The following is a 12,984-nucleotide window of genomic DNA, read 5'->3' as shown; positions in this document are numbered from 1 at the left end:
ATTTGTTTTTTATTAGATCAATGACTGAGCTTAAGTGGTGTTAACTGATGTGAATCATTTTTCTTTACATTAGCAGACTAGTCTGGAAGGCTGTAATATTTCTGAACATAATGTATAGTACAGTATGACCTTTGTATAACAGTGTTTGTACTGATCAGTGGCATAAAGCTTGGCCTTTCGTTACACTTGTCATTAATGGCTTTCTGCACTTGACTGGTGTTTTTGTCAATGAGCAGCTTACAAAAAACAGACAATTAAATAGATTGCTTATTCATCCCAGAGGGAATATCACAATAGTATCTGTGATGTTTTATTTATTTTTATCATAAAATAGAGTGCACCAGAGCATATTACTTTCCATTTTACCTTCAAACATTATGACTTTATGACAAAACTGACCGTCATACATCCATCATGCAAGTGAATTACAGTAAATTGCAATATAAATATAAATCACTTGCACTAGGAGTAATAACATACTGAAACACTTCCTGTGATAAACACATCACATGACTGATCTACTGTGTAAGTATTTTTATGATAAACATTTGGGTTATGTTTAAGTCTTGTACTAAACCTTATATTTATATATACATTTCCATTGTTCTCTGAAAGCTTTACCACCATTTGTTCACTGCAGAAAGCTCACTCCTGATATCTACTAATGAACATGCTGGAATCATGGACAGTAGATGAAGGGCTGAAAATGTGGGGGTCACTGTACAAAATTTTTCCCACATTAAGGAATTTACTGATATTTATTGCACTAATTTTCATACTCGGAAAATTCTCTTTCTACATGTTTGACAGAATTTGAGTATCTGTCAATTCTTTCCGTTTACAGAAAGTTGTGATTTTTGTGAACCTGTTTTTTAGTGAGAAAATATTATCTAATATAATAACATTAAAAGAAACAAAAGGCCCATTCTGTGCTGTTTTGCATCTGCAAATTCAATCAAGTGTATCAGGCCCATTTATATGTCCTATATGTAGCTGTCACCTAGCAACAGCGCCATATTTAGATCATGCTGTAATCCACAGAATAGGTCAAGCGAGTCTTCACAGAGGAAAGATAATGTGACTGGAGCACACTTGTCTAATCCAACTGTAATATGTTGAATGTATTAATAGATACACCACCACGAGGGAAAACTTTCAATCTTTAGCTGTGTTTTGTTTTATACCCCACATCACTAGTGTTTTCTCCTTCAACCCAAAGCCACTGTAAGGCACAGTGATTATTTTCTTTTATTCTAGTATATCAGAAAGGCTAGAGATAAGATTTTCCAAAGTGTTCATGTATCATTAGTGCCAGAATGGCTTGCTTTGATACAACTATTTAATATAAATACTAAACCATTTACATCGACAACATGGTTTATTTTGTTCGAAACTGTGTCCACTTTTCATTTTCACATTTTATGGGAAGAGACAGAATAATGAAAAACAATGTTTTATCACTTGCATATCTTTTCTCCCAGTCACTGTAAAGATTTTGGATTACCTATTTCCAATATTAAGCATGCAATGTACAATATTAATAGCGTGCTCTAATATCCAATGTTTCTTTTCCAATGTATCCAATAAATTAATTTTCTACAGTGGCCATATGTTTTTTTTTTATTATTATTTATTGCTTCAGTACATCATTTCAGAATACAATCTACACAATACAATGTTGATCCAATTTCCAAGAACAGGCTGATAGAAGAGTTAACCAGTCTATATTCAGTGCTCAGTAAAGTTTAGCAGAAGTAGAAATTGAGGTCAAGTGGTCATTGAGCCTGTGGTCCAACTGGTTTTGTGCTGGGAGGCCGGTTGGTGAACGGATGCCACTGGCCTTGGATACTTGGGCTGTCTGTGTGGAAAGGCTTTCGGATGCGAATGATGTCCAGGCCAGACTGGTTGGCCATTTTAGTAACCAACTCTGCAATCTGTTGTGACGTTTTATTGGTGACAAGCTCACTCTTCACATTGCCATTGACTGTGCAGACAAAATAGAAAAAGTAATTTAACTTTCTCCACATTATTTGTATTTGTTTTTTGTTAAGTACATTAATGTCAGTAATCTAATACTTACATTTTATAAGTAAAAATTAAAGCCTACTTACGATATTCAGCAACTATTTTTGGAATTCTGCATGACTGAGGAGAGGCATAGACGACAATTCCCGGGTTCTTTTTGGCAAAGTCAACCACACCTTCCTCAATGAACTCCCTGTCGAAAAAAAAAAAAACTGCAAGAACTTTTCGTATTTACACTTTATTAGAAAAAACCTACCAACCATGGGTTTATACTCAATGGCAGTTTTAATAGGTATATAATTATATTATAACTATATATTAACTATAGCCTATCTACTGCTATACACTAATTTTTAGTCCCTTTCTTACTGCTCATCAGAGGTAAAGAACCCTAAAGTAGCACCACTGACTACTAAAACACTAAAAGTGTATTAGATACAGCAGCAAATAAAATGTTTTAATTTACTGCTTTATTAGGTCTCTAGGTTTGGATGTAAAAAAATGATGTAGTTTGTTCTTTTTCTGTGTACATTTAGTATTAGCCAGGGGGTAGAGACGGGGACTTTTAATTTCTTAAAATCTATTGCAGTAGCGGTTATACAATCTATAAATGTAAACATTTTATATTCACTACTAAATTTTGGTTGGCTAATGACAGCTACATGACAGATATTCAGTAACTGTACACCTGCAATAGATAGATAGATAGATAAAACTTTATTGTCATTGCATAGTACAGGTACACTGCATGTACAGTGAAGCCTATAGCAGTGCAGAGATGTGTGGACATTGTCGAAAATTACAAGTAAATGGTTCTATGGCTATGGCATTGGAAAAGAAACGTGCAGACAGTGTTTTAAAGGAACAACAAGTAGAAGGTTATAAATTTATGGCATTGAAATAAATGTGCAAGCTGAATAAACAAGTCCACTATATCTATATCGAATGTGCAATATTAGGCAGAATGTACAGTAAGGTATATATAGATACACATGAAAATAGTAGTGCTGATGTATGTAAGGCACAATATGTGTAGACAATAATATGTACATTGTATGTATAATTGTACAGAAGTTATATACAGTGTTTATACAGTGATCTAACAGTGTAGAGTTCAGTAGGGTGAAGGTGGATGGAAAAAAGCTTTTCCCTGAACTTACTGGTTCTGGTGATTATGTTCCTGTATCTCCTTCAATATGCATCTATATTGTATGCGTGCCTAATATAACAGTCAGTGAGTATAGATACAGGGTGGAATAATCTGAATACACCGTTTGTATTAAATCACTTACCTGACCCCTAAGGAGCTCTGTCCGTTTTTAGAGAAAATAAGAGACACGCGTTTCAGCTGACACACGTACCGACCGACTCCGTTCTGCAGAACGCTTTGTAAAAAACGACTCGGAGTGCCTCGAGCTGTCATGACCGGCGTCTAATAAAACACTGAGCATTCAAAGATTAAACTCAGAAGCTTTATATGCAAAAAAATTATAGATTTCAGGTATATGGTTAGAACTGGTGTTCAGGACACCGTCAACAGACACACGAGCACTTTTGGTGCGCCGGTCCGACGGTTATTATCACCCGAGAAGAAATCGCACAATTGCCAATTCGTGGTTAAAATGTACGTTTTTAAATAGATTAAATATGACCTAAACAAAACACTATTTATAGCACAATTATATTACCTCTGCTACATCAATGTATCAAATACAAAGAGAGTAATTTACCATTGCATAAGAGGAACCCTAACGCCAGACGCCGAATATCACACGGACTTATTTTGGAACGTGAAGACCAAGGTCGTATGGAGGCGTCACTTTTTTGTCAACCCGTATTCTGTCCAAATCCCGCCTTCTGCGATAAGATTGGCTACTGACTTTTGGATGCGGCTTGAGTTCACCCAATGATCTCTGTGATGCTTGACCAAATTGAGCCTGGATTTGTGTGAATACGGGTGGGAAACGTGTAAAGTTCAGCAACGTGCGTCTGCGAAGCGTTTGGCGCGCGCCATGCAGTGCTTTACTTTAGTGTTGTTGTTGCAGGATTTTTTTTAACGTGAAGCGATTTAATGCTGTTTAACACAAGTATGTGTTACATTTTCTGCAATTATTTTTTTTTAAATTACTTGCATCTTTTAGTATTCCTGGAAGACTTTACTGGTCCGTTAATTAGCGGACTACAGGATAAACAGGTATGTTAGGAGTCTATCAGCACTGTATCATGCTCGTAGTGTTTCTCATGTCAAAAAGCACTTCTTCCGTTAGTCCGCTTTAGTGAAGTAGCAGTAAATGTGGGCAAGGCACTTACTGAGGAGGACAGCCTGCCTCTTAGGGCTGCCTCGTGGACTTCACCATCGTCCGGTCCTGAGATACATCACCGTTGCCCCGGTGAACAGCTCTCTGTTGCAGGATCCTGGTCAGAGATCTTCTTGGTGTCGCCTCCATGCAGGATCCAAACCTACAGCGCTGTTCAGTCCCTGCAGAACATTAAAAAGAGATGCGAAGTCTTCAATAGACGTTCCTGTCCACCCCATTACAGTGACGGACATTAAGCAGTACCTGCGGTCTAAGGGAATTTCCTTTCACGATGGTTATAGCTGTTTACATGCAAGCAGTATTTTTGTAGAGCCAAAATCACAATCACAGGAAGGAGCTGGGAAAGACAGCTATACAATGTTTATTGACAAAATGACTGGACAGTTTCTCTGTAAAGAGACTCTAGTAGAAGGAAGCTGGGAAGACCTGCAGGACTGTCTAGAGGTGATTCAAAAAGAGGGACAAGCTTCAATTAACCCGGAGGTTTTGTTGAGCTACTCCGAGAGCGTGGAGGAACAGGGGCAGAGGGAGATGGAACTGAAGGAGGTTCACAGGATTTGGAGCAGCTCCGTGGCATTCTCAGATCTCTTCGATGAGGAATTGCAGCTCATCAAAACTATGTTCCAGATCACTAAGCTTAACAACACAACTCTGAAGAAGTTTGGAGTGAGATTCTTTAAGCCGACTAAAAGTCTTGTTTTTCCCTGGTTTAGTGGAAGAGACTTGAGCCTGCGTGGCATAAAACTGTTATCTGCTGCTACTAAAGATAATGGCCAAGTGATGTATACAGAAGCTAGTATTCCTAAATTATCCAATTACTACAACCTTTTTGGCCTTCCATTGGTAGGACGGAAGGAAACAGAGATGGTCCTCACGGGAAGTGAGATCGACAGTATGGCAGTGAGTCAGGCCACTGGCCTGCCTGCTTTGGCCCTGCCACGTGGAGTCAGTTGTCTGCCACCGGTACTTCTTCCTTACCTTGAACAATTCAGGAAGATCACACTGTGGTTGGGTGGGGATATGCGGGCTTGGGAGGCTTCAAAGATCTTCTCAAAGAAACTAGGATTGAAGCGCTGTTCTCTTGTGCGGCCAGGCGACTTTCATCCATGTCCTAATTCGGCTCTGGTGCAAGGCAGGAACCTTGCACGTATAGTTAAGGCTTCCATTCCTGCTGCCCACAAGTCTATTGTGTCCTTCAAGCAGCTCAGGGACGATGTTTTTGGAGAGCTAGCTAACGTTGAGCAGGTGGCAGGTATAAAATGGGCCCGGTTTCCTGAGCTCAATCGAATCTTAAAAGGCCATCGGACAGGCGAGCTAACAGTGTTCACAGGTATGGCATCAAATTAATTACAATTGCAATTGATGTACAAAAATATAGTGTAAATAACCACATATTATTTTCTTTAAATATTTGCAGGTCCCACTGGCAGTGGGAAGACCACCTTCATCAGTGAATACGCTCTTGATTTGTGTATGCAAGGTGTGAACACATTGTGGGGCAGCTTTGAGATTAAGAACGTACGTTTGGCAAAAATCATCCTGACCCAGTTCGCTATGCAGAGACTGGAGGAAAACTTGGAGCAGTACGACTACTGGGCTGATAAGTTTGAGGAACTTCCACTTTACTTTATGACCTTCCATGGACAACAGAATCTTAAGTAAGTGAGTATTTGATTAAACAGAAATAATGATCCAAGTTTTCTGGAACATTAAATAACTGGTTTCTCTCATGGAAAGCTGCTCTTTTTACTGTTCACAATTTGAGCTGAATTCTGACATTCCACTATAGAACAGTGCTCGACACCATGCAGCATGCTGTTTACCTCTACGACATCAGTCATGTGATCATCGACAACTTACAGTTTATGATGGGGCAGGAGAACCTGTCTGTGGACAAGTGAGACAAATCAGTGAATCTCCTTATACATGTATAATGTGTAATAAAAATGTATTCTAATAGGCATTTATTAAAGCCATGACCTGTGCTTTAAGACAGTTTGTGATATTTATGTAATTTTTTACTTTACCAGGTTTGCAGTGCAGGACAACATTATTGCAGCTTTCAGAAAGTTTGCAACAAACAGTAGCTGTCATGTGACCATAATTATTCATCCTAGAAAAGAGGAAGATGACAAAGATCTTCAGACAGCATCCATTTTTGGCACAGCTAAGGTTAGTACATCAGCATGAATGTCCCTTTTATTACACAATATTGTCACTATTCTGTATTTCTATTAAACTTTAAAAGATTACATGCATAGATACGATGCTTTTTGATACATAATTGTGTTTTTTTTTTTTCTATTTCTACTCACAGGCCAGTCAGGAGGCTGATAACGTGCTTATCCTTCAGGAGAAAAAGCTTGTTACCTGTCCTGGACGCAGATCCCTACAGGTGGCCAAGAATCGCTTCGATGGGGATGTGGGGATTTTCCCTCTGGAGTTCAACAAGTCTTCACTTACCTTCTCTGCCCCAGTCAAGAGCAAGCAGAAACTGCGTAAGGTCAAAGGAGACAAGACTGAAAACTCAGAGACTGAGGTCAAGGAGAGAAATGAGAAAGACGCAAAGCCTGCAAAAGAGCCTAAAACTCCAAAGGTGCTGAAAGAGCCATTAACCAGAAAGATTGAAACTACACAAGAAGGAAGACGCAATAGTAAAGAGGATGGTTAAATATTTAGAGAAATTGAATGTTGCAACTCAAGAATTTTGCCATTTGGTGTAACTACAGGACATCAGGTAAAGTTTGCTTTTTTTTATATCGAATAAGTAAATTATTAAGTAAGTGAATTATGCATTATCCTCAGCATAGATCACTGTTAAAAATAAACAGTCATGTTTGTTATGATCTAACTATCAGAAAAGTAAATATTGAAACTGACATTCTACATGTGTAGAATATTAATATACGCTCTGTCCACTGTTAATGTAGATCATCTCTGCTTTGTCAGTTTTGCCAAATCAAAAATGCAATCTAAATTATTTCAAGAATCAGGTAGAAAATCTGATCTGATACCAGTCCAACATTTCATGTGTTTTAGTCATTAATTTATACAAGTATTATATCTGTGATAAAACATTCACAAAGGCACTGACCATATTTTTTTTTTATTAAATTCATTTTATTACATATGCAACTGATATTGAAATATTGTGTATAGTTTTTTTTTTTAAATAAAATATTTGTGTATGGTATTTTGAATCAATTTCTATTTAAATCCAGTTATTTTCAAGCCGTGTGTGTGTGTGTGTGTGTGTGTGTGTGTGTGTGTGTGTGGTAAACCTCCTTTAAATCAATCTAACAACCAAACAAGCCTTTTTTTTTTTTTTTTTTAAAGAATGCATCCATTTACAGCTTTCTGAGTTCCTCCTGATCTTGTCGGCGTTTTATTCAGGTGAAGCAAATACTCTGACCTGCTGTGCAGAATCTAAGGAGCACTGAATCTCTCCATTAAGGATGCAATCTATTCCTTAAAGTTTTAGACACAAATCCACCGGCTTTGCGTTTGTTTGACGTATGTAACAGTTACGAAATAACTAAAACCGTATTAAAAAAGGAACCTACAATCTTTTCATGTGGGAAAAGCTTTTTGTGTTTTTTTTGCTTAACACCACGTGATCTGTTTACACCAATCACTGAAATACAGGAAATAATGCAATCCATTGCATGTGACCTTACCCTTATTCTAAAGTGTCAGGAAGGCTTTGGGTGTGACGTCCTAGATGTATTCATGTAGTTGTGTGTTAATTGTAACCCTTACAGACTCTTAATCGTTAAATTCGTTTTGAAGTCGAGTTTGTCGTCTAACAGATTGCAGCCGGTGACGTGACCACGTCATGAGAGGAAGGAAGCGTGTTGAGAATGTCGGGGATTTGGTGGCCGAGGCGCGCCGTGTTTATCAACAAAACTTCGTCGAAGATCCAGAAGTAGCGGTGTGCGCTCCGGGTCGCGTCAATCTAATCGGAGAGCACACCGATTATAACCAAGGATATGTTCTGCCCATGGTGATGTTTAAACTGTTAGCAATGTTAACTTGGTTTAAGTCATTAAGACCATGTGCACAACTTAGGCAGTTGTTAAGAATAATTAGGTAAAAGACAACCAAAGAGTTGCACAACAATATTTTATTAAAATGAATAAATCTGCTTTTGAATTACTATTGATGGGGAAAGGGGGTCAGTGGTAAAGATGTTAGACTTCTCGATCTGTTGTGAGTTCAAATCCCAGCACCACCAAGTTACCACTGTTGGGCCCCTGAGCAAGGCCCTTAAACTTTAAGTGCTTGGTTGTATAAATAATATAATTGTGAGTCACTGTGTATGTGCTTCTCTCAAATGCCATAAATGTACAGTATAACTGTCTAGGTTAGCTATAAGGTCAAGATACTCAGCTCATCTGATCGTAAACATTTCTTCCTAATGATCAGGCTTTGCACCTGTCGACAGTAATGGTGGGCAGCAGAACCTCTGGCCAGAGCTGTTCTGTTGTAACCATTGCAGAATCTGCAGATGAGCCAAAGAAAGTGGACTTTGATATACCATCTGAGAGCATACCTCTGGCAGGAGGACAGCCCATGTGGGCCAATTATGTTAAAGGAGTAGTACAACACTACAGAGGTATCCGATCAGATTCTGTACAGCTTTGATAAACTCCACTGTGAAGGTGTAGCTAATTCGACATGTAATAATGCAAAAGCAATCATGCAACAAGGAATTCCTGAGGCATCATTTACTTTATCTCGTCTTCAGCCGTTGCATGAAGATCAATAGTTTTGTATTTCTTACTTTTTAGTCTGCAGTCATATTAATAACGCAGTGGAGTATTTAATTTTGCATTTCCTGACAAGTCAAGCCCTCTTTAAAGAAAAAGTTACTGCAAATCTAAAAGAAGCTTATCATGTGAGCATATCCTTGTGCACAGCTAAGCCCCTGCCTGCATTTAAAGCTGTAATAGCCAGCAGTGTGCCACTCGGGGGTGGACTATCCAGCTCAGCTTCACTTGAAGTGGCAGTGTACACCTTCCTCCAGCAGCTGTGTCCAGGTAAGAAGTTGTTATATTTGAGTGAGTTAAATGGCCGACACACACTAATAACGCATAATGGCTTTTAGAGTTTTGTTCATTAACACCAGATTTGTGCTTTTGGTTGAATGTAATGCGGATGCTACTTGTAGAAAAACTAATGCAAAACCTATTTTTTCTTCTCTAACAGATGATGGGGATAAGGTCGCAAAGGCACTGGCATGCCAGAAGGCAGAGCATACTCATGCTGGAGTGCCCTGTGGTATTATGGATCAGTTTATTTCAGTTCTAGGCAAAGAAGGCCATGCATTGCTTATTGACTGCAGGTAGATTTGTCCAGATGATGTTCTTTGTTTTAGTCAAAACAAAAAAATAGGCAATATTCAGTTTGTGTTAGCATTCGGATCCAGGTGTTTTATTTATTTATTAATATTTGATAAATGCATGGTTTGTGATCCATGTTAGATCATTGGAGGCCACTGCTGTCCCCTTGGTTGATCCTGGTCTGGTCATTCTTATTACAAATTCCAATGTGAAGCATGCACTGACAGGAAGTGAGTATCCCAGCAGGCGAAAACAATGTGAGGAGGCAGCAGCCGTTATGGGCAAGAGCAGTCTAAGAGATGCCACTATGCAAGATTTGGAGGGTAAGAATTATTGAGAGAGCCACAGAAGCTTAAATTTTCTCCTCAAGTTTGGTTTCAAAGGTTATCCACCTGTTTGCCTATTTGTAGATGCCAAAGACTGCCTAGACAGTGTAACCTATAGGCGAGTATGCCACGTGATTAATGAGATTGAACGTACAGCAAAGGCAGCTGAGGCTCTTAAAAGAGGAGATTATGAAGAGTTTGGAAAGCTAATGGTGGAGAGTCACAATTCACTTAGGTAAAGTAATGGCTAAGCACACATTAAAGTCTAACTACATATCAGTGAGAATGATTTCAGCTTAGTAACATGAATGCTCTTTTTCAAGAAAAATCATCTCTGATCTTTAATAGTTTACTTAGTAAAAATAATTTCTTTCCACTTTACTATAATTATAACACAGCAAACTTCTATTTGGTTTGAAAATACAGAACACAAATATTTAAACTCTACAGCATTGTTTGAATCAAAATAATGTCTCTTGCCAGAGATCTTTATGAAGTGAGCTGTCCAGAGCTAGATGTGCTGGTACTTGCAGCAATGGAGGTTGATGGAGTCTTTGGTAGTCGGATGACAGGTGGAGGATTTGGTGGATGTACAGTTTCACTGCTTCGGGCTGATGCCACTGAGAGAACTATGAAGCATATAAAGGTATATGTCAATTCAGATTGTATTTACAATATGACAATATCTTGTTTTGAAGTGACATCCTATTTTTTTTGACCAATTTCTTTCTTTTAACAGGAGCGATATAGTGGCTGCCCAACTTTTTACATAACTACCCCATCGGATGGAGCTCGCGTCCTCAGTGTATTTGAGGAGAATCAACAATGAAGGCAAAGGGCCATTTCAACATTTAGGCATGTGATTATGCAATGATATCTCTTAATCAGCGAATATTCCACATTAAAGTCCTGATTACTGTTCCAAAATGTAGGAAAAGCCTTCCAAAAAGGGTGGACATTATTAAGAAAAGATAAAACATTTTGTGTATTTCAAAGTCCGATTAAAGCAATGCAGACTGCAAAACACTCTGCAAAAACATGGGGAGCTGTCACATCTTTTTACTTAACAAATAATCTGAATAAAAAAAAACCCATCAAACTCAGTATAACTACTTTTATTGTGCTGTAGTCATTACATAGTATGATTATTAGGTAGAATATTTTAACTTCTATTCAACAGTTATTTTATTTAGTTGTGCTTGTGTTTAAGAGCAACAGAATTATTCAATTTAATATTATTTTTTGCTAAAAGATTCTGAAACAAGTTTTTGTACTAAATGCACATCACCATTTTCATGTATTGTATACAAAATATAGGATTTGTCCACAAGATGGAGACAAACACTGTGTAGACGAGGCAAAAAAAAAAAAAAAAGAATAAGGAAAAAAATACGTAACCACAGAAATGATAGATACATAGATAACTATCATATGGCCCAAGTGGCCACTTTCTCCAAGAAGATGCCGAGTATAATTTCATTTCATTTGCAATTTAAGCTTGAATCAAAATGACTTGCACAATTTAAAAACAGATACACACTGAAAATAAAAAGCCCATCTTCCTGGTACATCACAAAGGCACCAGGAAGAGGATACAAGAATAGTTCTGGCAGCTATAGTAATGATGCAGAATTAAAAATTATTATTATTAAAAACAGATATCTAGCAGATTAATCTAGAAAGAATATAACCTTAACTATTGTTACATTTTAGTAACCCTCATAATCTTAATCAGTGAACATCACATGGAGCAACATTAATTCCTTTATTTAAAATGAAAACACTGGCTAACCTGTGACTTGCATGCATTGAAATCAGACATTTTTAGTAGTTTCAAAACAATGCCTAACTCATGTTGATTGATGCCAACATATATATATTTTCTTTCTTTTTTTTTTTTCTTTTTTTTTTACTATTTTCATCTTTTCAGCCCTAGCCAATATAAATTACACATTTGCCCTAATCCCCAAACTCTTTAATAATAACTTTTATGCCAGTGGTTCTCTAAGTAAGCTCCATGGTCCCACAAGGGCCTGAAGCCTAACTAAAGAGATTGTAATTTTCAATTTTATCATCCAACCCTAACAAGTGTATATTTTATTGAGTTAATGTAATTAGCCTGTTTTAGAGCTTAAAATTATATGTCTGGAGAAAGTGTAGAATAAGAAACAATAAAAACATTTTAACACTTAATATTTCATATAGTTCATATGTAATCAAATTTAATATGTAAGAAGGTCCACTAAGTTTATTTTAAAGTAAAAGAGATTTCAGGCTTCAAAGTTTTATATTATATTACATTTTTCTTACCGGCTCGCCTTTTTTTACTTGCTCCCTTGCGCCCCCTGTTGGACACACTGGATAGCCCAAAACAAGACGCTACTGTTCAACATTTTGAATGTAATCTTGAAGGTCATTAAAGATTGTGAACCTCTTGGCGAGTCCTTGCTTTGGTTTAAAGACCTGCATAGACTTTTCAGTCCCGCTCCCGCCCGCAGGTAAAATGTACAAGAGGTTTATTTTTCAATTATTGCTTCTTCCCGCTACGCTGCTTGTGCCTGTAAATCGTAGTTTATTCGAGTGCAGGTCACTACTTTGAAACCTTTGAAATGAAGTTGGAAAAAGTAGCAGAATTAATATTTGTTAGGATCACTCGACGATGGCTTTATGACAGAAAGTGTCATCTTATAGGCAGAAATGAGCACAGTGTTTTTTCACACGATGCATATGCTGTTTCTACACCAGTCAAAATAAGATAGAAAGAGCTTCTGTACTCTATTACAGCTGAGTTACTATATTATACTATTATACTACTTATGGATTATACTATTATAGTATAGTGATGTATAATATCTATCTGGAAAGGAATGAAATGACAGTCCTGTACATAAATGTGATTATTTTCAGTGCTGGGTCTTTTCTGCACACTGGATTAGTGAGCTGAACAGCACAGTCAGTACACCTGCTCTGTTG

The 12,984-nt window shown here is 37.5% G+C and overlaps 3 protein-coding genes across 4 annotated transcripts; 2 read left to right on the top strand and 1 right to left on the bottom strand.

Moving 5' to 3' along the window:
• Positions 1-1,359: 1,359 nt before the first annotated feature.
• On the bottom strand, positions 1,360-4,454 carry mrpl43 (mitochondrial ribosomal protein L43). Of its 2 annotated transcripts, none has more exons than XM_046853891.1 (4): positions 4,336-4,454; positions 3,318-3,468; positions 2,112-2,218; positions 1,360-1,984 (listed from the first exon to the last, which is right to left on the bottom strand). In XM_046853891.1, exons 2-4 carry the CDS (start codon positions 3,446-3,448, stop codon positions 1,776-1,778), a joined length of 447 nt encoding a protein of 148 aa, XP_046709847.1. In that variant the 5' UTR covers positions 3,449-3,468; positions 4,336-4,454; the 3' UTR covers positions 1,360-1,775. The 2 variants fall into 2 exon arrangements, with proteins under 2 accessions (XP_046709847.1, XP_046709846.1); XM_046853890.1 differs by lacking the exon at positions 4,336-4,454 and adding an exon at positions 3,756-3,872.
• Positions 4,317-7,914, top strand: twnk (twinkle mtDNA helicase). Its single transcript, XM_046853905.1, has 5 exons — positions 4,317-5,673; positions 5,761-6,001; positions 6,133-6,240; positions 6,374-6,515; positions 6,661-7,914. The coding sequence occupies exons 1-5, from the start codon at positions 4,317-4,319 to the stop codon at positions 7,012-7,014; spliced, it is 2,202 nt and encodes a 733-aa protein (XP_046709861.1). The 3' UTR covers positions 7,015-7,914.
• A 124-nt stretch (positions 7,915-8,038) lies between these two features.
• Positions 8,039-11,114, top strand: galk1 (galactokinase 1). Its single transcript, XM_046853887.1, has 8 exons — positions 8,039-8,346; positions 8,769-8,958; positions 9,263-9,382; positions 9,552-9,687; positions 9,827-10,008; positions 10,096-10,246; positions 10,495-10,657; positions 10,751-11,114. The coding sequence occupies exons 1-8, from the start codon at positions 8,179-8,181 to the stop codon at positions 10,838-10,840; spliced, it is 1,200 nt and encodes a 399-aa protein (XP_046709843.1). The 5' UTR covers positions 8,039-8,178; the 3' UTR covers positions 10,841-11,114.
• Positions 11,115-12,984: the final 1,870 nt, after the last annotated feature.

The sequence above is a fragment of the Silurus meridionalis genome, chromosome 7, assembly GCF_014805685.1.
Source record: "Silurus meridionalis isolate SWU-2019-XX chromosome 7, ASM1480568v1, whole genome shotgun sequence".
Classification (NCBI taxonomy): domain Eukaryota; kingdom Metazoa; phylum Chordata; class Actinopteri; order Siluriformes; family Siluridae; genus Silurus; species Silurus meridionalis.
This window is presented reverse-complemented; position numbering and strand designations above follow the sequence as displayed.